We start from the raw sequence: 24,312 nt of genomic DNA, 5'->3' as shown, positions 1-24,312 counted from the left end.
AGGCTCCTCTACATAAAGGGTATAAAGTGTGGCAGAGCATTAAGGAGCTAGACAGAGTCCTGACTTTCAAGTATTCTTTAGCTGGGAGTCATCTAAAAAGTTTGTTAGAAATAAAACGCAGAGCTGGAGAGACGGCTCAGTGTTAAGAGCACTGGGTGCTCTTCCAGAGGACCTGGATTTGACTCCTAGCACTCACAAAGCACCTCACAACTGTCTAACTCCAGTTCTAGGGGATCTGGTACCCTTACACCAAATACAATTAAATAATAAAAACACAGAATGACTGATGCTTTGTGTTGAGAGACCAATTCTAGGCCTTTTTGGGGGTGACGCATTCTGAATGTTAAGCTTTGGTGTGAATCTCTGATGCTGATATCACTGTCTAGAGAAACCAGCTACCAATAATTATACTCTACTAGACTATAAGTGTGTCAGGGTGGGGCAGGCAGGGAAAGTCTGATTCCCTGAGATGTCATCAGAGAGTTGAAGAAGGGTCCTAAAGGAGAGGAACAGCAGCAGAGGTAGGTAAGGATTTCAATAGTTCTACGAGAGAGGGGGGGGGGGGGGGCAGGCAGGCAGGCAAGGGAATAGTCGCCAAAGGTATCATGGTGGGACTGTAGAGCATAGCCATAGCTCATCCATCAATACTCCTCAGATTCTCTCACCAAACCACTCCCTCTCCCACCACGGCCACCACTAAAGCACAAGCAACAGAAAAGCTTAGAAACCATTCCTTTCTTTATTAAACATAGCTTGCAAGTGATAAATATTACAAAGTTTTTTCTTTTTATCCTTTCTCCAAAAATTAGCTTATTATTTGAATCTTCACTGCTGAAATTCTCAGCAGTCTCTGAAACAGATGGGAGTGTATTTACCTTTTGAAAACCAGTTCCTATTGGTCTTAGTTTTTCCATTTTATTTCCCAAACACAATGCAGAAAATTAGAATGAGTTATTTTTAAAAAAGAAAGAAAAAAAGGAAACTTAAAGAGAGTTGTGCAAAAGGGTCTTGTTCCCCTCCCACCCACCCCTATTCAGGGAAGGCCATTGCCCACCCCACCTCCCTGCTCCCCGCCACCCACCCCAATCTATCCTCCACCTTCACCAAGGCCTCACCCATCAACCTATGCTCTCTCCAGGCGTCAGAGTCAATAACTTAAGAGAGTAGAAACACTCAGCCCAGGAAATGAGGAATAAACTGGGCCTCTGAAGGAGACGGACTGTCAACAGTTGCCTGTAGGGGCTCAGATGAGATCTGAGGGAAGGAAAGATGTGGGCCACATCTGAGCTCTCCTTGTCACCAAGATGAGGTAAATTCCACACCTATAGCTCACAAAGACAGCAACTTGGCTACCAACCTGGTGGGCATTCACTGGTTAACCATTCTTAAGGATTCTGAGTACAAGGTGAGGCTTGGAGCCTGGTCCCTGTCATGACACGGATAGAACACAAGGACCAAGATGTCACTGGTTTAATAGCCTACACATACTGCCACCTCTCCCTACATCAATACTGAAGCAGGGACTGGCAACTTTCCAAAGACATTGCCAACAGCAGACCAACAAGTTCCTTTCAGTTCCTCCTTTGTCTTGCAGTCCAGTACTTCCCTCACCTCAGGCGCTTTTTGGTTTTGGGCAGGTGGGAAAAGAACTGTGGGATCTTAAGTGTGGAGGCCAGTGGTTTCCTCCCTCACATCACAGGCTGAAGGCACTGAGCTCCACCAAAGATCACACAGCAAGTCTGTAGGTTCCAGGCATCCACACCGTGCCTTCGTGTGTCTTGGATTCTTATTTTCTACAATCCTGGCCCTAGAGCCCTGTAATTCACAGCAGCAAGCCTCACCTCAATGCACACAACCTGGAATGGTGTAGGTAACTTCCTTAGGATGCCTAAAACCCTTCCTTCCTACTATCTCTTGACAATCCACCCTTTCAGAGGTCCATGAGGTTCTTTTTCTGAAGGTTGGGGGAAATCCCTTGCATAAGAAAGCTTTGACACTGGATTTTGTTATATAGGTATATTGTATATATGCTGATGCAATCAGAGGGGGGAAAACAGTGCAAATACAATTACAATTCATAATAATACTTGGTTTCAATGCCCCCAGGAACTGCCCCATTCCTCGGCTACCTCCCAACCTCCAGCACTTCCCCACAGTATCAACCTAATGCTGGGGGTAGGAAGAGTGGGCAGGTTAGGGTAGGGAGTGGGCTCTGCCAAGGCAGTGCTGGTGACCTGGAGGGATTACTCCAGGGTGGGGAGGGCAAGGCACAAATTAGGGGTGGGTGGTGGGGGAGGTGGCATCTTTAAGGAGGGATGGGGTTGGAGCAGCTGCCAGTCTCAGTGTGCTGGGCCCGGCCCACTCCTCTCTCCACCCTCCACAGCCCTGTCTCCCTACACCCTCCCCTTCCCCAGAAACCCTTTTGCACGGATCATACACAAACGGGCACATTACAAAATGACATAACACAGTTTCACAATATCCATGGCTAGGGCTTTTTTTTTCTCTTTTTCAGTTTTTTTTTCCTACACAATGTACAATTCCTTTTAAATGGATCAAGAAATAGCTTATATACACGAATGAGTCCTTGTTATAACATCTCGGCAGCAAATATCATAAGCTAATGAAGATCTTGATAAAAAGGAAGGGAACCTAGGATGAGTTGGGGAAGGGGCTGTGGAGAGAAGGATTATGCCTTCTAGAAAAAAGGGAGGAATGGGAATGGCTTAGGGAAAGGAACAAAAGTAAAATACCAAGAAGCATCTTTACAAAGCAGTTCTATAGCTAATTCCTTTTAAAGGGGCGAGGAAAGATAACCAAGGCAGGAAAACATTTATCTTGGTGTCTTTAAAAAGAAATGTCTACCATACATATATCCCAAAATGCAGGAAAAATACTTATTCAGCGATGGAGGGAGTTCAGATGCTACGGTCAGTGACAAAATAAACTGACAAATAAGGACCTCTGTCTCCTAATTTTACCCCAGCCTTGCCACTAAACCACCCTTTCCAGGTTTCTACAGAGTAAGACACCGTGCAGAGTGACAGCTTTTAGTGCCTCAGGGTCTAGAGGAAGCCAGAGTGTACTGGTTGGATCCTCACTCTACTGACACCTGGGAGCCAAAGTCCAATGGTAAAGGACAGCTGAACTCAGGGCCTTTCCTCCTATCCTTTGGGCATGAGGGTTAGTATCTAAAGGCCCGCAGCCTGAGGGTGAGAGTTAAAAAAAAGGGTTGGAAGGACACAAGGCAATCAATGCTGTAAAATGTAGAGGCTTAAGAAAGGGGACAGGGGCAGGATTAAGGGAGGAGATGGAGGCTAACACTTTACCATGATTAAGAAAGATCTCACCCCTCTCACTAGTTCCTGGGAAGGACATGAAGATGGGGAAAAAGAGGAGAAATCAAACCTCAGCAACTGAGCAAAGGGCTGCAGAGCTATACTAGTCAATAAGCAGCTTCTATGTAACTGACCCTGAAGGGATAAAAACAGGGAAGACTCTCCCCTCTCCCCTATGGCCTCAGCACCTAAACAGGCACTGTATTATATGGGCTTTCCTTCCCCACCATTCCCCATTTCTATAATCTTACTTCCAAACCCTACTCAAAGTGGCCTGGCTCCCAGGGAGAGCCTAGCTCGGGCAGGGACGGCCCAGCCGGACAGTATTGCACACTCTCTGTTCCTTTTCATCTTAACTGACAAACTTGGGCACCTTGTACCTATGAGCACCTCTGAGCTGGGGATCAGGGAGACTTAACAGAAATGGCACTTCATCACGGGGTAGGGAGAGGTTAGAAGACATGCCACAAGGCAAGATGACTGCTAAGAAAAACATTTAAAAAGTGGAGGAAAAAGAAACTTCCCATTTTGTGGAAGAGAAAAACAAGGTCAATTTATCCAGTGCTTTCAAAGCACAGAGGGCAAAGAAAAGATGTAAGAATATATCTTTATTATATATATATATGTATATAATTTTAAAATAATCCCAGACCCAGCTCCATTAGCCCCCCTCCCTCCCCACCACTTACAGTCAGGGGCACCACATTCCCCAGAAAAATACTTGAAATGACCTGCTCAAACTACTTGTTACTAGCATCTAGCTTCCAGGTCACTTCCCCACTGCGGAGTCCAGACACAGTTGTGTCTCCGCTCCTTTAAGTGCTCAATGAATCTGAAGGAAAGGAAAAGCCAGGAAGGCCCGTAGGGCCAGTATAATCACCCACAGTGGCACTGGAGTATTGTGAAAAGACCAGAGTAGGGGAACTGAGCTTGATTTCAGCTTCCTTTTCCACCCTACCCCCAAATTTTATGGGAAAGGTGTGCAGTTTGTGTGTGAATAACTTTAAAAGTGCCTTCTTACTTTAAAAAAATTATTTAGTTTTTAAAAATAAAAATGAGGGAATTTCCTCAGGTGGCTATCAAGGGCAAAATATCACACAACTCCTCATACACCTGCTCAGAGCGTCCCCAGTACACTCTGGCGGCATCTAGCGCTGTAGAGGCAGGTGCACACACACTCTGAGGAGAACAGAAACCCTTCATTTTCAGGCTTCCCTTACCTCACAACAGCTTGGTCCCCACCTCCTTGCCACAGTGTGGGCAAACAGGATGCTAACCTCCCTAACCCCACAACAGCAACATTGCACAATTCAATTCATTCTCTACATTAGTAGCGCCTAAGAAAAAAATAAAAATAAAAAAAAAACAAAAACAGCAAAATTATTAAAATTTTGGGGAAAGGAGCTTGGGGAAGACAATACTTGTATAGCTGAGGTCCAAAGCTGGTTTGACAAAAGTTGCTTGGCTCTGAGGAGTTGGATCTATAGTCAGCATAGCAAAGGTGGAACAGGACACCAACCTGATTAGGGGCTACAGCCATATCTCTCAGCATTCAAGAGGGCAAAGAGATAGAAAAATGCAAGGATCTTGACTGCTGGGAGAAACCTCTCCTTCTGTCACGTGATTCACTTACACCTATTCCAACTTCTAGGACAGCCAGCCACCAGCAGCTGGAAGCAGCCACTCCTCTGGGACTACAGTTAGAAGAAAGATTAATATTTGTTAAGAGGGTAGGAAGATGTGATGGGAGACAATTTTTACAAAGAAAATAAAATGAACAATCTTGGGATGGTTGGCCTGGAACAGACTTCTGTATCCTCACTGGGGTCAGAAGATCATCTTATTCCCCCAGCAACAAAAGGCCAGGGCCTGGTCGCAATCCTCTTTGGGACACTATTAATTTATGTCACATCTCTTCCCCCAATCTCCCTACAGGTAGTTTTTTGTTTTAAGCTTCTCCCTCCAAGCTCTTTTCCTTATTCTTAAAGAGCCTCTCACACTGTCCAGATCCTGACCAACCACAGCTGGGATGCTAGTCCTACTTGCACGATGATGATACCTATTCCACAAGTCAGGTTGAGTGTCCCTAACACTCTCAGTTATGTCCCACAGGGCAGCCGAGGATCCATTGCACTCTGCATGTGGTCACTGAACTGTATATCATTTGTATTTTTTTTTAAAAAGGGAGCAATAGCAGAATGGAGATAGGGAAGGAAAGAAAACAGAAGATGGGGGTGTTAACCGTCCACAGAACAAAGGGAAGACACACAATATAATTAAAAATGATAATAATAATTATAGCATAAACAAACTTTAGAAACACACATCAAAGGACTTAGATTCTCCCCAGGACCTCATTCAGACCTCTATCAGAGGCAAAGATCCACCTCACCGGTAAAGGAAATCGAAGAGAGAAGACAGAGCAGCAGGAGGATAGATCGCAGCAGTGTGAAATAAGGGGAGGTGGCAGGGCGGGACGTGTGTTTTCTTGTTGATGTCTATTTTTGTCTTCTGTTTTTTCGGTTTTGCTTTCCGTGTATGGTAGGCACCAGTACAGGCACTGCATGCGACGGAAGTTGGGGGGCAATAGGAGAAATGGGCAAAGGGTTCAAGGATGGGCAGCATAAGTGGACAGGCGTTATTTCTGTCCACTGATGGACTGAGATATAGACCGGGGAGGGATCATGTCTAAAAGGTATTCACGCTGCCGGTCTGCCAAACTGGGGGCTTTATGTCCTCCGATGCCAGTGTTCAAATATGCAATGTTGACACCTAGATTCGGGAGACAAAAGAAGAGGACAGGTATTAAGAAAAAACATGGCACTGCACAGGAGGAGATTGCGAGGAAACACGCAATTGCCTGCACTTGTCTAGCCTGAGCTAGCTTTGTTTCAGCAGCAGCTACACTCTTACTCCCAAGCTTCAGAGAAAGAGCTCCTTCAGACATGTCAGCCCTAACTGGGCAGTGGTGGCACACACCTTAGTCCCAGCACTTAGGATGAAGACTGGTGGATCTCTGTGAGTTCGAGGTCAGCCTGGGCTACAAAGCGAGTTCCAAGCCAGCCAGAACTGTTATACAGAGAAATCCTGTCTCGAAAAACCAAAAAAGGTCAGCCCTACCAGGAATAATGAACAGTCTTTACAATACAGAATAGAAGAACGAGGTTAAACAGCGGTAAGAGAAAGATGATTGAAAAGAAGAGGAGGGGCTGGATGGCTCAGCGGTTAAGAGCATTGCTTGCTATTTCAAAGGTCCTGAGTTCAATTCCCAGCAACCACATGGTGGCTCACAACCATATGTAATGAGGTTTGGTTCCCTCTTCTGGCCTGCAGGAATATATTGTATACATAATAAATAAATAAATAAATAAATATTAAAAAAAAAAAAAGAAAGGAAGAGGAAAAAAAACAAACAAACAATCTGCTCTGATTTGGGAACCACCGAGTGTGAAAAAGAATCCTAGATCATTCATACTAGACAGCAGACCCTGCTGTTTTAGCCAACAGAAATAAAAACTCACATGCCCAACAAAAGCACATCAGAATTCAATTTATAATGTTGGGGACCCTGCTGTTTTCACCAGAGTACTAGTGCACATGTAAGACTTAGTAAAAATTCATGTGCAGAATAATAAGCATAGTTATAATGTCCTGAAGAGAAAATAGAAAGCAAAGGAACAATGGGCCTAAAGGGGCTGCTAAAAATTTGTGCATAGGGGCTAGAGAAGGCTCAGCAATTTAAGAGCACTGGTTGCTTTTTCAGAGGACCAATGTTTGACTCCCAGTACCCACATGATGGGTCACAACTGTATGTTAACTATACGTCTGGGTGATCAAGACGCCCTACTATGGTCTCTATGGGTACCAGGTATGCAAGTGGTATACAGACATACACGCAGGTAAAATACTCATATACACTAACGAAAGAAAAGAATTGTGCGCTAGACAGAAAGCTCAGGCAGCAAAGCGCTTGCCATGCACATATGAGGACCTGAACTTGATTCCCCAGCAGTCACAGAAAAAAGCTGGGTTTTGGTGGTGCATGCTCATAATCCTAGCAATGGGAGCCAGATCTCTGAAGTTTCTGGCCAGCCAACCTACTTCATTAGCTGGAGGCCAGTAAAGGACCATATCTCAAAAAACAAGTAGACAGTGCCTGAGGAATGACACTCAGGACTGACTTCTAACCTCTATACATGCACCTATGTACACAGAAAGAACTATGCACTAAAGCTAGTGGTACACACCTGTATTTCAGCACTTGTGATAGAGGAGTTCACACAAGTAGCAACCTTGGTTACACAGCAAGTTCAGAGTCAACCTGAGCTATACATGACCCTTAAAGCAGAGACTAGTCAACTCTGAGGTAAGTTCTGAAATTAATCCATCTTACCTGGCATACCAAGGAGGCCACCTGGCACAGACAACTGAGGTGCCTGTGCAAAATTTGAAAGCATGGATCGGGCAGATGTGGGAATACCACGCTGGAGGCTGCTCTGGGGCTGTGGAGCCTGCAACAAGGGGACAATTGATGAAACCTTACCATTACAGAAGTTCAAGTAGAAGACAAAAGCACAGGAGTAAAAGAGAACAGAATACAGCCCCCAAGAGAAAGCAGGGTTGGGGAGAAGTTCCTCACCTGCCGAAGTGTATGATGTCTCATGATGGTCTCCTGTTTACTGACACTGGATACAGCTGGAGCTGTAGTAGGGGAGAGTGCTGCCTGCTGCTGTAATCGCTGTTCAATTTCCTGTTGGGAGTTATTAGATGAGACTGAACAAGACAGCACCTAATTTTCTAACTAGAAAACCAAGGGTCTTATTTCTGTAATGACGCCAGTTAGTTACAATAATTCGGAAAAGGCAAAAAGTATGGTGAGATGGTTACACTGAGATCTCCAGGTACAAGCAGCCAACATGTCTTATTGATTAAAAGCATTCCCTTCTCTCCAGAATACTGGCTTTCATGAGGATAACTGGAGGACAATGGATGGTAATGTAATTAAAGTTAATGAATCATTGAGGTCCTATTTATCTCTGTAATTTTTTAAAGAGATTCATTCATACATTCATATCTGCATGTAACTACCATGCAGTGCTGGAGATTGAAACCAGAGCCTTAGATGTGGAAGCAAGTGCTCTTCCATTAAAGTAGAAATCTTAGTTTTGATTCCTATTTTCCACAAGGCTCATGACGTTACCTAAGGGACTCTGATGGTTAACAGAGTGGGAAATAGGACAGATACAAGGATCTGAGCATCATAACTCACCCTGCCCTTTGGAGAAACTAATCCTATAACTGTTATCTATGAATGCTCACACGCTTCTGTCACCACTGACTGGTCTTCACCGGACCACCTGATCATCTACCTATCCTTTCGTTTGCCATTTAACCACAGATGGCGGACGTGAAAGTATGCAGCAAATTCCATTTCTTTGACAAGAAAATCAAGTGGAGAATAGAGAGCCTGGATGTTGTGATGGGTGCTAGTAATCCCAGCTCTCAAGAGGCAGATGGGAGGAACACAAGTTCTAGGCTATTCAGAGATAACAGTGAGACTTTCTTCAGAGCTATGGAAAAGTCAAATTTCAAGCTTTCAGAGTGCTGGGACTAAAGGCATGTGTCACCATACTTGAGAAGAAAAGGTGTTGTTTGTTTTTTTTTGTTTTTTTTTTTTTGTTACTGCTATTTCTTGAATCCTCCCCCTAACCTCAGACACACACACACATAGGGTTTCTTTGTATAGCTTGGCTGTCCCAGAACTTGCACTATAGATTAGTCTGGCCTTGAACTCACAGAGATCCACTTGTTTCTGCCTCCCGAATGCTGGGATTAAAGACATTTGAGACCACACTTTGCTTTATTTTTTAAATAAACCTAGGTTTCCAGACCCAGAGGTCTATGGCAACCACATGGTTAATCCCCCCAAACTACAAGCAACAACCTCTGGGAAAACCAAACCCGTTGAGATGACTGTGGAGTAGTGTAGTGATATAAGCGGCGGGGCTGCGTCCCCAGCACCCCGGCTGCCTGGCTAGCTTATGCCCCGAAATAACAACACACAAACTGTATTCATTTAAACACTGCTTGGCCCATTTCTATCTAGCCTCTTCTAGGCTAATTCTTGCACCTGGACTAGCCCATTTCTTATAATCTGTGTAGCCCATGAGGTGGCTTACCAGGGAGATTCTAGCCTACGTCCATCCTGGGTCGGAGCTTCATCGTGTGCATCTGCCCAGGAGAGCGGAGCATGGCGTCTCTGCTCCAGAGAGCAGAGCTGTCGAGTCTGAGCTCACTTCCTCTTCCTCCCAGCATTCTTTTCTGTTACTCCACCCACCTATGTTTTAACCTATGAGGGCCAAGCAGTTTCTTTATTGCTTAACCAATGAAATCAACAGATTGATATATGACACTCCCACATCAGAGTAGGAGCCGGAATTCTCACCTGTTCCTGCTGTAGAGCTTTAACAAAAGCATTTTTCAGCCGGTTGGTGTGTTCAGCTTTTAGAGCCTTTTTCTGGTTTGAAGTCATACACTGCTCACAGAGGATCTTCCCATTCTTTTCCTGCTTCCAATGAGGGGTGAAATCTGTACGGCACTGGGCACATACAAAGGGTTCGACCCTCAGAAGTGAGGCACAGTTTTTGCCTAGATACCAATAAAAAGAATAATTAATGGAGTCACATCTCCCACTCTTCTGTTTCTCTTCATTTATCTTCCCTACAAGTCAGTTCTGTTATCTCAGAGACTATACAGCAGGGTCAGTGGGAGGGCTCAGAGCATGAAAGTGTTTCATGGGCAATCCTAAAGGAACTACGTTCCATCTTTGAAACCCATGTAAAGGTGGAAGGAAAGAAATGATCTCGCAAAGCTGTCTGTGGCCTCCCAATGTGTTCGTTGGCACCCTCCATCCTGTTCTCCCACCCCACACCAACACCAACAAAACAACAAGAAACTATACAAAAACAAACAAACCAAACCAATTCAGGGAACTGGAGTTCAACAGTTAAAAGCACTTTGTTGCCCTTACAGGACTGGAGTTCCACTCCCTGTACCCATACAGTGGCTCAAAACCACCTGTAACTCCAGTTCAGAGACTCTGATGCACTCTTCTGAAGTGAGGGCACCAGTCAAACATGTGGTAAACATACATATTTGCAGGAAAAACACTCATCAAAATTAAATAAAGAACCCTACACTTATTTACTGTCTTGCTTTGAGACAGCAGCTCACTATGTGGGTCAGGCTGTCCTGAAACTCAGAATGTAGACCAGGCTAGCCTCAACTCCTAAGACTTGCCTTCCTCTGCCTCCCTGGTGCTGGGATTAAAAGCATGCACTACTACACCAAGCCTTACTTTTTTCTAAATGCTATTTAATAAATATTTTGACTTGGTAATCAGAACAGTTGGGAGGCTAGTGAAGGAGGCTCTTAAGTTTGAGGTAAGGCTGGGCTACAGAATAAGGCTGAACCCTACCTGGCTATATTGTATAATCCTGTTACAAAAACCTCATAATAAATTCAGAATCAAAGGGCTCCACTTAACCAATGCTTTGTTTTTATTTTATTATTTTTCCCGAGACAGGGTTTGTCTTTGTATTCCTGGCCATTCTAGAATTTCCGCTGTAGACCAGGCTAGCTTTGAACTCAAGAGATCTGCCTGCCTCTGCCTCCCATTACAGGTGTGCACCACCACTGCTTGGTTGCTTTCTGTTTCTTTTCTTTTTTTTTTTGCTTTGTTTCTTCACTTTATACTGAACTTTCCCTTTACATATATACATATTTACAACACCCATTTATCAGGGTCTAAATAGTTACTTTGTGCAGACTTTTTGAGACAAACCTTAACATTGTAGCTCAGACTGGCCTAGAACTCATGACAACACTCTTTGCATCAGTATTCCAAATATAATTATAGGCATAAGCCACCTTACCTGGCTGAATTAAAGCACTCTGATCTGTTCACAGCTAATGTTAGTCAGTCCCCTAGGGACTTTCAGATACTACTTGGAAATTTAAGCTTATTAATGCCTGATAGCATCACACTGCATGGTATGAATGTCTGGTTCAATACCGGGTTGCAATTTTCATGTGATGACGCTTGGTTATTTATTTATATTAGTATATATACAGTTTTTCCAGCAGAAGCATTAAAAGGACAGGGACTGAATATAATAATTCAGCACGAGGTCACAAAACATAGAAACTCTATTCATCTAAAGAGCAGGCACAGTGGTATGTGCCTCCAGAGGTCAAGGTAGGGTAGATCCCATGTGAGTTCAAGGCCAGTTTGATCTACATATAGTTCCAGACTAACCAGGATTATATATAGTGAGATACTGTTTCAACAAAACAAAACAAAAGGGAACTAAACAAGATGTATTCATCATTCTGTTTCCTGACTGTGGATGTGATGTGACCAATTGCTTCAAGCTCCTGATGCCTTTGATTTACCTACTATGATGGATTGATTATACTCCCAAAATGTGAGCCAGAGCAAACAAACTCTCTTTAAAAAGAAACACTATACTGAAGAAAACAAATAACGAAACATACATCACCCTTCCCCCATTTTGGACGGGCGATAGGATTCTATGTATTACAGGGAGATCTAAAAATTGATTATGTATCTGAGGATGTTCCTGGACTTCTTATCTCTACCTTCCAGGATAAACAAGTATTTTACCAAGTGAATTATATCTCTAGACTCTACTTTGGCTTTTAAGACTTATTTCATGTGTATGGGATTTTGCCTGCATGTATGTCTGTTAACCAAGTGTGCTTGGTGCCATGCCAAAAGATCTGAGTTAGGAATGGTGGTGAGCCACCATATGTATGCTAGGAACTGAACCCAGGTCCTCAGAAGGAGCAGCCGGTGCTCTGAGTCACTGAGTCATTTCCTTAGCCTCCTTTTTTGAGATACTGCACCCCAACAGCTCGTATAAGTGATGGGAGAGACTCTGGCAGTAATAATGGATCAGATTTAATTTACTTAGAGACAAGGTCTCATTATGTAACTCTGTGTGGCATCAAACTTGAACTCCTCCACTCTCCGTCTCCTGAATACTACAGTTATCGATATGTACCTCCAACTTTCTTTGTTTGCTATGTTGCTCAGGCTAGCCTCAAACTCTCAGTATTCTCCCACTTCAGTCTCACTGTTGGGGCTTAAAGCATGTGCCACTAGACCCAGCTTAGGAATACTAAATAAACTTAACAACTTCAAGACAGGGTCTCAGTTTGTAACCCAAACTGGCTGTCACTTTATTGTTTGTATAGATCAGGTTGGCCTTGGATTTGGAGTGATTCTCCTGCCTCTCCCTACAAAGTGGTGAGATTATATCAGGCCAGGATTAAGAGCAGTTTTGTTGTTGTTGTTGCTGTTTTGTGGGACACGGTGTCTCTGTGTTGCCCTGGCTGTACTACAACTCACTCTGTAAATCAGGTTAGCCTCTGTCTCTCAATGTTGGAATTAAAGATGAAGGTCCACCACCAGGTTGTAAGGGGAGTTATTATATGATACAGTTACCTATGATACTAAATTCTCTGCCAGAGGCTTAGCAACCCCTTGCTTAGAGACTTAACTAGAAGGAAGTGTTACCTTGGCTGTCAATGACACTCTGGACGACTTCTTCCAAGCCTACCATGTAGATGAACTCGCTATTGGCTGCACTAGGCAGGAAGTGAAGCAAGGGAGCAGGAGGTTTTGGAGGTGGTATCTCCAGCAATGTCTTTTCCAGCTGTTTTCGAAGAGCCAGTTTGGCTGCAGCCTGTGAGTTGGCAGCATCGCTCATGGCACTGGGGCTAGGAAGTGGTGAGGACACTCGGTTCACAGTCCCTGGTTGGATATGGGAGGCGAGGTTCATATAGATGGCAGAAGATGTTGTGCGCTGACAGGGAACAGAGGAACTTGACTGCTGAAACAGAACAGGGGACAGGGGGCTGGTAAGTATGAGAAGACTAATTCTCGATTGTCTATATAATCCTGATCTGGACGATTTAGTTTCTTCAAAATAGGAAAACACTCAACTCATCACTGAAAGATAACCCTGGCACATAAGAAAACAGAATGATGGCACTTGAAGCTAAAGTTGTTTGAAAAAGAGATCGGGTGTGCTTTCTGTCAGGTACCTATGCTTTTATCACATATATACCTTCATCTCCTTTTTCATGCATATATTTATTTTTGAGCATCTCACACACGAGTACTGTATTATGTCATTTCCATCCCACTCTCACCTCTAGGTTAAGATCTCGTTTTCTTTCTGAGACAGGGTTTCTCTGTAGCTTTGGAGCCTGTCCTGGAAGTCACTCTGTAGACCAGGCTGACCTCGAACTCACAGAGATCTGCCCACCTCTGCTTTCAGAGTGCTGGGGTTAAAGTGTGTGCCAACACTGCCCGGTCTAAGCTCTCTTTTTCTTTCTTTCTTTCTTTTTTTTTTTTTTAAGCTCTCTTTTTCTAAAGGCACATTTTAGCTAATTTACCTGTGCTCTACAACATATTACTTTTTCTAACACCATTTCTATATAATCCCTTAAAGTATCCATTTTGGGGAATGCTCTCTATTCAGACAAAACTTAAAACCTGTGGCTCTTTGAATAAGAAAAGCAAATAAAAATAAAGGATTTTCTTCTATTTCTATACCAGTGCTCGCTCTTACTGGTTGATAACTGATGGCAGGATTCATGTTAGGTGTTGTGGTGCGTACAATGCCAGGCTTCGGTGGCCCCCGTTGATTCTGAAGCTGGGCTGGATTTGGTGCAATAACACGTTGAGACATCAACATGTGTGGAAGGGTAGTGTTGGTTGCTGAACGGATGACACTATGACCCTACAGGGAAGAACAGGAAAAGAACTCACAGATAGCATAATACCTATAAAATGCAAAATGAAAACACTGCTTATAATGAATAGCTAGTAGAATCATGGGAACACACATCTGATAATTTTGTACAGCAATCAATAGGATAAATCTACCATTACTCTAGTTTAATATATATGTGTGTGTATGTATGCATATATGTATATATAAAATTTTACTTATTTTCATTTTATGTGGATGAATTTTTTTAAAGATTTATTTATGTATAATGTGTACAATATTCTAAGTATTCTGTCTGCATCTATCCCTGCAGGGAAGAAAAGGGCGCCAGATCTCATTACCGATGGTTGTGAGCCACCATGTGGGTGCTGGGAATTGAACTCAGGACCTCTGGAAGACCAATCAGTGCTCTTAACCTCTGAGCCATCTCTCCAGCCCGAAGATTATTTTTTTTTAAAGATTTATTTATTTGCCGGGTGGTGGTGAGGCACACCTTTAATCCCAGCACTTAAGAGGCAGAGGCCTCTTCTGGCCTGCAGGCACACATGCAGACAGAACACTGTAAACAAAATAAATAAATAAATCTTTTAAAAAAATCTTCAGAAAAGCCCCCAAATAAAGACAGGAGAGACAGACTGGTCCAATAGTAATATCCCACTATGGGTCACATACCTGTAATGTTCTCAAATTCTGAGGTTCAATCCCTTGAGCCCCAGGCCGGGAAGGAAGCTTAGATAAGCCTTGCTGTCCCACATGTGCAGGAGATGGCTGAACAATAGATGCTGCATTCTGTACAACTGGAGTCTGAGAAGGGAAACAGAAAATGAGACCATAAAACAAACAAACAAACAAAACAAACAAACCCAGAAACCAGTTTAAAATTCAGTAAAGTTCTAGGCTCTAAAATTTCCTTGTGCGTATAAGGAACTAATATGAAGAACTTATTGATAAGGAAGAACAATGAGAAAAATGAAGTTAAGGCTTTTTAATTTTTGTTGTTTTGAGATTCAGTCTTGTTATATGCAGCCTAGGTTGACCTAGACCTCAATATGTATGCCAGGCTAGCCTCAAATTCACAGATCTACTCACCACTAGCTCCCAATTGCTAGGATTAAAGGCATGTCACTATGCCAGGTGTTCTCCCCCCCCCCCCTTCAGACAGGGTCTCATATGGCCATCTCAACTACTCTATATAAAAACATTTTTTATTTTTTTGTGTATGATTGTTTTGTCTTCATTTATGTCTGTGTACCATGTGTGTACCTGGTGGTACTAGAGGGCCAAAAGGTCAGAGGAGGGTATCAAATTCCTTGAAACTGCAATAACAGCTGGTTCTAAGCTGCCATGTGGGTGCTGGGAACCAGCAGAGTTCAGGTCATATATGTACAGTAAGTGCTCTTAATTGCTGAGCCATCTCTCCAGCACCCTCAACCTTTTTTTCCCCCTTCTTCTTCTTCTTCAAGACAGTGTTTCTCTGTATAGCTCAGACTTCCTGGGATTCACTCTATAGATTAGACTGGCCTTGAACCCAGAGTTCACCTGCCTCTGCCTCCTGAGTACCCACCCCATCATGCCTAGCATGAATTTAACTTTTGATTTTAACTCTACTTTTCGAGTGCTGGCATAACAGACGTGTACTACCATGCCCACTTAAGGTCTTTCTTGATTAATGTCTAAGGTTAAAACAAAACAAAAGCACCAAACAAAAGTACTTGTAGTTACTACAAACCAGAACCCTCCAGAACCATAAAGAATGGCCCACAAAGTTGAATCTACCTCAAATTAGACTTTCCCCCCTTTCTAGAAACTCTTCTTTAAAACTTTTTCTTAAAAACATGACTTACTTATTTTTACTGCATGTATATTAGTGTTCTTTCTGCATGCATGTCTATGTGAGGGTGTCAGATCCCCTAGAACTGACTACAGAAAGTTGTGAGCTGCCATATGGGTGCTGGAAATTGAACCTGAGTACTTTGGAAAAGTAGTCAGTGCTCTTAACCTCTGAGCTATCTCTTTACCCCAAAATACTACCTTTTGGACCACATTCTCTTTCTGTAGCTGACTCTGTCTCAGTTTCTTTAACAGCACCAGACGAGCCTCTTCCAATCGTAGTTCATCCCTCAGCTGCTTGATAAGCTGCTGCCGTTCCTCAATGCCTTTCCCCTAAGGAAACACGGAGACTGTAAGTCAGCAAAAGTACCCAGAAACCCTTTCTGTAAGAAATGATCTAGATCTCTCTTCTGAAACCTTCAACTTCTATAAGAAGCAGAAGTGAAGATATGATTGTATCTTTGTAGCCCTTCAGAATAGCATTCAGGAGTACTCAAAAAGTACTTATAAATAAATTATTGTCAATCAGTGTATTCTTGGAAAAACAGATGACTGACAAAAAAAGGAACAATATTTTCTTTTAAAATGGCCTCTAAATCTTTAAAAATCATATTTGATATAGATGTAATAAATAAGAATTCCTCTATATTTTGAGACTCGATAGTATAAAGGATATCATCATACCTAATGGTTTATTTTATGACTTAAACAAAGAAGTTCTCTTTCATTTTTTAAAGATGAATAATATTGGATATGACATGCTTTAGCAAACTATTTTTTCTGCTTGGTTGAACAGCTACCTCTCAAAAGGACACACTGTGGAGAATCAGTATGAAGAACTTATCAAGTAGGTGGTTATTTAGATCCAGAAAGCAAATTAAAATAATAACAATACAAAACCAAACCAGGGAATTAAAGAGAATGTAAAGAACATGGAAAAAAAAAAAGAAAAAAATTAAAAAAAGAAGAGGAGGACGAGGAGGAAGAAAAAAAAAAACCCCAACATCCTTTCTTTTTTACCTTAAACATCTCTAAGTTGGCTGCTTTGAGTCTTTCTTCCATCCGGGAGTTGGACCGGGGACTGGAAGCCTCATTATCAGACAAAACAATTATGTCTGGGGAAGGAGTTAGCCTTCCTCGGTCTGGCTCACTAGATGAGAAAAGGAAAAGATTACAGTATTTCCAACAGTGACAGTTCTTTAAAAAGAAAGGTAAAAATATTTCTTTACTACAGCAAAGAAATCCAAAGGAACTTAAGTCTTTCCTGATTCAGCAAGAGCAGGACAGACAATTCCTAGAATAAAGACACCAAGATGTAAGAGAGGGCAAAAGCTTCGCAAAGTTCTTTTCTAATCTCAATCTGTCAGTCCTACAATGCAGGCACACAAATATATGAAGTAATGAGAACTTTAAAAATTAGGGAATGGAAGGGGGAGAGCTGACTAGGAAGTTAGCTCCTCCAGAAGACCCAGGTTCAATTCCCAGCACCCACAAGGTGGCTCACAACTGTCTGTAACTCCAGTCCGAGTGGATCTTCCAGCCACCATGTACTATATACACGTAGTACACAGACATCCATGCAAGCAAAACACCCACACACATAAAAATAATTCAAAAAAAAAATTGAGATGCTCGGTGTGGTGGCTCACACTTTAATCCCAGCACTTAAGGTCAGTCTAGTATACATAATGAACTCAAGGCCAGTCGGGCTATATAATAAATGTTGTCTTAAAAACAAAATTAGAAATTGAAGTGCTCTAATTCAATATTTTAATTGTAACTATTATCACATCATTGAGCTGTCACTATTATGTTATTAGTTATCTAGAGGACTGGAGAAAGAGCAAAGCCATTAGAATCTAGTCATCTACTGATGAACAAAAAGGAAATAGCTCACTCTAATAACATGGTTCTGATAAGTGATAACGTATCCTGTCAAGAGTTGAGTCAAAGAAAACACAAAAGAAGGTGTGGATAATGGCTTGAGAAAATGAATAGTATCAACTATAAAGTACACAGTTTCTTGGAAAAGGACTAACCAAAGGCACATTAGCCAGAGTATCTAGCTAGCATCTTCCCTGAAAAAGAAACTATCCAGGAAGTACTTTGACATCTAAAATCCTTCACATAGACTTCTCTTACTTCCAAATCTATTCATTAGATAACCTTTGTTTTTATATTTCTGCAGCTCAAATATAAAGGATCTTGAACAATCTAATCAACACATGTATCTTCTACCTCCATTAATTTTTTTTTTTGTTTTGTTTTGTTTTTCGAGACAGGGTTTCTCTGTGGCTTTGGAGCCTGTCCTGGAACTAGCTCTGTAGACCAGGCTGGTCTCGAACTCACAGAGATCCGCCTACCTCTGCCTCCCGAGTGCTGGGATTAAAGGCGTGCGCCACCATCGCCCGGCCCTCCATTAATTTTTAAATGTGAGACATCTCACGTAACTGACTGGCTTCAAGATCTCCCTGCCTTGACAGGTGGTGGTGGCGCACGCCTTTAATCCTAGCACTAGGTAGGCAGAGGCAGGCAGATCTCTGTAAGTTTGAGGCCAGCCTGGTCTATAGAGCGAGTTCCAGAACAGGCTCTAAAGCTTTACGGAGAAACACTGCCTTAAAATAAAACAAACAGGGCTGGAGAGATGGCTCAGTGATTAAGAGCATTGCCTGCTCTTCCAAAGGTCCTGAGTTCAATTCCCAGCAACCACATGGTGGCTCACAACCATCTGTAATGAGGTCTGGTGCCCTCTTCTGGCCTGCAGACATACACGCAGACAGAATATGTATACATAATAAAAAAAAAAAAAAACGAAAAAAAAAATAAAAAATAAAATAAAACAAACAAAACAAACCAATTCTGGCCTATATTTTCCAAGTACTATGATCTCAACAATGTACCATCGTGCCTGGCTGAAGTTATTTCCCCCTCTTTTATTTGTGGTTAGATCTGGGGATAGAACTCAATGCCTGACAGACACCTAAGCACACCTATCACCGAGAACAACTATAGCTTTCTGTGACAAAATAGCTGGGAGTATATAGGGCTAGGTTAGGTTAGTGTGGTTATAGGTCTTATTTAATGTGGACCTTAAAAACTAAAAGCTCATAGATCATTAGTTTTAAGACCCTAAAGGTTTCTTTGTTGGTTTTTATATCCTTGGGGACATATAAGCATTTGTATGTTACTGGAAATCCAACCTAGGACCGACCATGTGAGTGCTAGAGAAATAATCTGCCATCAAGTAATACTTCTAGCCCCAAGAAGCCTTTTTTGTTTTTAATTTTAATTAATTTAGTGTCTGTATATGCGTGTACATATGTGCCAGGGTACTGATGTGGTCAAAGGACAACTTTGTGGCGTCAGTTTTCTCCTTCCATTGTGGGAGTTCTAGAAATCAAATTATAGTCATCAGCCTTGGTTATAGGTGCTTTTACCCAGTGAACCATCTTGCTGGCCTTTATGGCTCAAGCTAACTCTGAACTTACAGTGAGCACCCTATGCTTCTGCTTCCTAAGTTATAGTACAAGCATAGTGCACCACCATTCCAGACTTCACCTAAAGGAACAAGGTATCCTGATGATTGAGATAACTCACAGGGTAAATGTGAGTTACTAATAAGTTTGGCCGAGAAAAAGAACAGGAGGAGAGAAGTAAGGAAAATGACTACTTTGTGGACTAGTAAATGTGTATGAGCTGCACTGGAGCACACAGTCAGACAGCAAGCTGAGAATATGGAATTACAGAAAAAAATGCCACTAGAGGGAGAAAGAGATTTAGTTCTCTAGACCAAACAGAATTAACTAAACAAAGTGCCTGAATTTAATTTTGTGTTCATGTTTTACTTGTCACTTCTACATTCCTTCATCCTTTCACACTAAAGACTGCCATAAGTGAGCAATGATGAGGTCTGGAAATTCCCTCCTTGATTCAGTAGTATTTAATGTCACCAAGCAGCAGCTTTATGAAAATTCCAGTCCTGGGAAGGTAAGTATATTCTCTAAGACTATTTCTAAGGTAAAACATCATTCCTACACAAATGATTGCCATCTATTGCTTAGAGACTGCTTAATACCAAGCTGGGCAGAAATATTCCTAAACGAACATGTTGGAACTGTGTGACATCAGTAACTTACACTAGAAACAATACTTTATGTTTAGATACAATTCCAGATACACATTAGACAGATGGCATAGATAAGACAAAGCCTAAGTCGCCGGGCGGTGGTGGCGCACGCCTTTAATCCCAGCACTCGGGAGGCAGAGGCAGGCGGATCTCTGTGAGTTCGAGACCAGCCTGGTCTACAAGAGCTAGTTCCAGGACAGGCTCCAAAACCACAAAGAAACCCTGTCTCGAAAAACCAAAAAAAAAAAAAAAAAAGAAAAAAAAAAGACAAAGCCTAAGTCAAGTCTTCATTCATTCCAGTTTGTTTGTTTTATTTTTTCCAGAGTCTGTGTCCTGAGTTCAATTCCCAGCAACCACATGGTGGCTCACAACCATCTGTAATGAGATCTTGTGCCCTCTTCTGGCGTGCGGGCATACATGGAGGCAGAATGTTGCATACATAATAAATAAATCTTAAAAAAAAGAAAAAACAGTTGTTTCTCTACCATTTTAAAACAGTAGTTATACTAGTTTTCACATCTGGAAATGAGAGGAATTCATGGTCAACTTAAGCCAGAGGACACAGATCTTCTTTCAAGAAGACATCATCATGTGGTAGTTCACATAAGTAATCCCAACACTGAGATACTGAGGCAAGAGGACCGCCAAAAGTTCAAGACCAGCATGGCTATAGTGTGAGACCCTGCTGCAAAACAACAAAACAGAAAAAACAAGAAAGGCAGCTTTAGGATGAAAATCACCTCCCTTTCACTGAATTCATACCATTTTCACAAGCTTGTTTAAAAAAGACCCTACTTCTGGAGGCAGCTAACTGCACCATACCTCCGTCTAGCACTCATATCCACAGGCTCATCATTGATATTTTCTTTGCCTGGCCTTCCAGCAGTCCTGTTGTCTCCATGAGGCCTGAGATTCCCATTGAGTTTCTCTTCATAACCCTTGACACCACCGCCATCTTGTTTGGTAGGTAACTCATGTGGCACCTCAAGGTTTGCCAAATCTTTCCTTTTGAGAAGGGCCAACATTTTTAGACGTTCCATGGCCTCATGACCCTCCATTTTGAGGCGTTTTGCCAGGACATCATCTCGCTCATCTGCCGGGTCCAAACTCCTTTTCAAAAGATTCAGGCGAAGAGCATCTTCTGTCATTCTATCCATTCTATGGAAAAAACACAAAGAATGATCAGAATAAAGTTCCTTATGCAAACCAAAAAGCAGGTGTGAAATATTAATAATAAAAAAATGTAGTGGCATTTCATTTGTGAAACAGCCCCACTGGTTAGCCTTACAGACCAGGCAGTGGTAACATACACCTTTAATACTAAAAGCTACACTAGCTGCAGTCGAAACCAGACGCATGCCTTTAATCTCTGTGGTACACACCTTTAATCCCAGCCCTAGAAAGGATTATAAAATGGAGGAGACAGCTCTCAGTCTCATTCTGAGATTCCTAAAGACCATTTCAGACTAAGGTAGAGGTAAGAGCCAGTAGCTAGCTCTTCCTTCTAACCTTTAGGTTGAACCCCATTTTTGTCTATTGAGCTTTTGTTAGTCATGCTCCAAAAAAATAATTCATATAACATATGTTTAAAGTTACAGATAAAGAGCTAACTTCCAATGCTACTATTGTCCTACAACATCTATATTATTTCTCCAGTAACTTTAGCAATGAAAATAACTTCAAATACACTGCAGTCACCAAGGCCTTTAATTATAAAAGGGACACGAAATCCACACTATACTCATGTAGACCAGGCTGGTCTCGAACTTATGAAGATTCACCTGCCTCTGCCTCCCAAGTGCTGGGATTAAAGACGTGCGCCACCACCACCCGGTGTCAGAGAAATAGTCTTAACCTGAAAAGAGCACACCAACTGGTTATCCAATACCAATGGTCAGTCCCAAAAATGTATATTCAAATAACATTATACAGATGAGCCCTTTATCAACCCTCAATTCTACATAGATTTAGGTAAAAAAAAAATCTTTAAACTTTAAAGAAATTATTTAACTATAACTTTTATTTGCATATGTATGAAGATGTCAGATGCCCTGGAACCAGAGTCACAGACAGTTCTGAGATGCCATGTGGGTGCTGAGGATTGAACCTGGGTCCTCTGGGAAGAACAGCCAGTGCCCTTAACCTCTGAACCATCTCTTTTTTTTTCCTACATAACCTCACTAGTATCACCAAAATCTCTTCTCCACCTTTCTCCATAGTATATAAGCAGTACAGGCTACAGAGAGCTGATCCAGACCAGTCAAACTGCCTGGAAGCAGAGACCAAAAGAACTGCACTGCCTAATGCGGTGACCCTTTAATATAGTTCCTCATGTTGTGGTGACCCCAGTCATAAAACTATTTCACTGCTTCTTCATAACTGTAATTTTGCTACTATTATCATAATGTAAATATCTTGTGTTTTTTGATAGTCTTAAGTGACCCCTGCAAAAGGACTGTTAGCCCCCCCAAAGGGGTCACATCCCACAGGTTGAGAACCACTGCCCTGGCCTTGGAAGAAACAAAAAAATCAGATGAGCGCCTGGAAGAGGCTCAGACCAATTGAGCCACCAGAAAGGACACTTCCAACCTAACCTGTTGAGCTGCTGCAGGCTGTGCACTGTGCTCCAGGTTTCCAGCTTTGCAAGCCATCACCACTACAACTAACACCTCACCATATTCCTTCCTCTAAGTGACCCCACTAAGGTGAACTTTGGTGTGTCAACAGGCTCCCTATCCAGGATGAGCAGATGTGTGTGTGTGTGTGTTGTATCTCCTCAAGAAAAGGTGTCACATAACACTTTCCAATCCTGCAATAAAAAAATTATACAGGCTAGGCAGTGGTGGTGCATGCCATTAACCCCAGCATTCAGACACGGGAGCAGGCAGCTCTTTATGAGTTCCATGTCAGCCTGGTCTATAGAATGAGATCCAGGACAGGCAAAGATACACAGTGAAACCAAGAGAGAGAGAGACGAGAGAGAGAATTATACAGTACATCTTCCCAATAAAATCAAATAGTACATCTCCCTAGTACTATGTATTTTCATATGCTGATATCTCTTGCCCATCTAATCAACCCATAAATGTTAACTATATAACACATCATGTTCAGGGTTTAGGGAGTAGAAAAAAAAACATTTTGTAGTATATTAGCACATGCCTGTAATCCCAGCACTTGAGAGGCCAAGGAATGTAGATTACCACATACTGATGTCATCCTGAGTGTGGTTCAGGCCAGCCTGTGTTACAGAATGAGACCTCATCTTAAAACAAATCAGAGCGAGTTCTAAGACAGCCAGGACTATACAGAGAAAGTCTGTTGAAGACTATTAATAAAAACTCAAAGAAATTGGGGTTCAATTGGAGATCTGAAAAGCAAAGCATCCAGCAGCTACCTTACCTTGACCTCAGTGCAAAGGTATCCTCAGTCCTCAAAAGTCCTCAGTTCAAGGGACGATCCTGTCCCTTCAGGAATCTCAGAATGATACTGAGAGCTGTCTCCTCCTAATTTTTTATTTTTAATTTTTTAGATTTATTTATTTATTATGTATTCGGTGGTCTGCCTGCATGTATCCCTGCAGACCAGAAGAGGGCACCAAATCTCATTAGAAATGGTTGTGAGCCACCATGTGGTTGCTGGGAATTGAACTCAGGACCTTTGGAAGAGCAGGAAAATCTCTTAACTTCTGAGCCATCTCTCCAGCACCCTCTTCCCGTTTTATAATCCTCTCTAGGGCTGGGATTAAAGGTGTGCACCACTGGAAATAAAGGCATGCGCTGCCCAGTTTCTATGGCAACTAGTGTTGCTATTAGGATTGAAGGTGTCTGTTATCAATGCCTGGTCTGTAAGGCTGTGGGGCTGTTTCACTCTCTGATCTTTAGACAAGCTTTATTTATTAAAATACAAATTAAATGCCATCTGTTTTGAAAAGCAAACAAACAAAGAATCAACTGGCTGGTTGTTGTTGGTGTTTAATACCAGGGGAGTCAGAAGCAGCGAGTTCGAGGCTAGCCTGGTCTACAAAGCAAGTTCCAGAACAATCAGAGTTGTTATAGAGAATTCCTGTCTTGAAAACAAAAAAAAAACCCCAAAAACAAACAAACAAACAAACAAAAAAACCAAAAATCAAAATCACAGGGCAGAATTGCATTTAACCTACCTAATTACCTTACTTTGTATTGTACGATGTTGC

The 24,312-nt window shown here is 42.2% G+C and overlaps 1 protein-coding gene across 3 annotated transcripts in view; it reads right to left on the bottom strand.

The window, feature by feature from the left end:
* Positions 1–1,087: 1,087 nt before the first annotated feature.
* Gatad2b (GATA zinc finger domain containing 2B) overlaps positions 1,088–24,312 on the bottom strand; it is a 65,485-nt gene continuing 42,260 nt past the window's right edge. Inside the window, exons 2-11 of one of the 3 annotated variants that reach the window (XM_041655469.1) lie at positions 20,940–21,275; positions 17,012–17,141; positions 16,193–16,324; positions 14,834–14,965; positions 14,000–14,170; positions 12,940–13,255; positions 9,784–9,986; positions 7,978–8,088; positions 7,732–7,849; positions 1,088–6,110 (exon numbers count right to left, since the gene is read on the bottom strand). In XM_041655469.1, the coding sequence (XP_041511403.1) occupies positions 5,977–6,110; positions 7,732–7,849; positions 7,978–8,088; positions 9,784–9,986; positions 12,940–13,255; positions 14,000–14,170; positions 14,834–14,965; positions 16,193–16,324; positions 17,012–17,141; positions 20,940–21,274 (1,782 nt within the window). In that variant the 5' untranslated portion in view covers position 21,275 and the 3' untranslated portion in view covers positions 1,088–5,976. The remainder of the gene's footprint in view (positions 6,111–7,731; positions 7,850–7,977; positions 8,089–9,783; positions 9,987–12,939; positions 13,256–13,999; positions 14,171–14,833; positions 14,966–16,192; positions 16,325–17,011; positions 17,142–20,939; positions 21,276–24,312) is intronic. The other 2 variants (XM_041655470.1, XM_041655471.1) reach the window with 2 other exon arrangements.

Source organism: Microtus oregoni, unplaced genomic scaffold (assembly GCF_018167655.1).
Source record: "Microtus oregoni isolate MIOR12 unplaced genomic scaffold, Mior012 000007F_ref0000211, whole genome shotgun sequence".
Classification (NCBI taxonomy): Eukaryota; Metazoa; Chordata; class Mammalia; order Rodentia; family Cricetidae; genus Microtus; species Microtus oregoni.
Note: the sequence above shows the minus strand (reverse complement) of the source record. Positions and strands in the feature narration are given on the sequence as shown.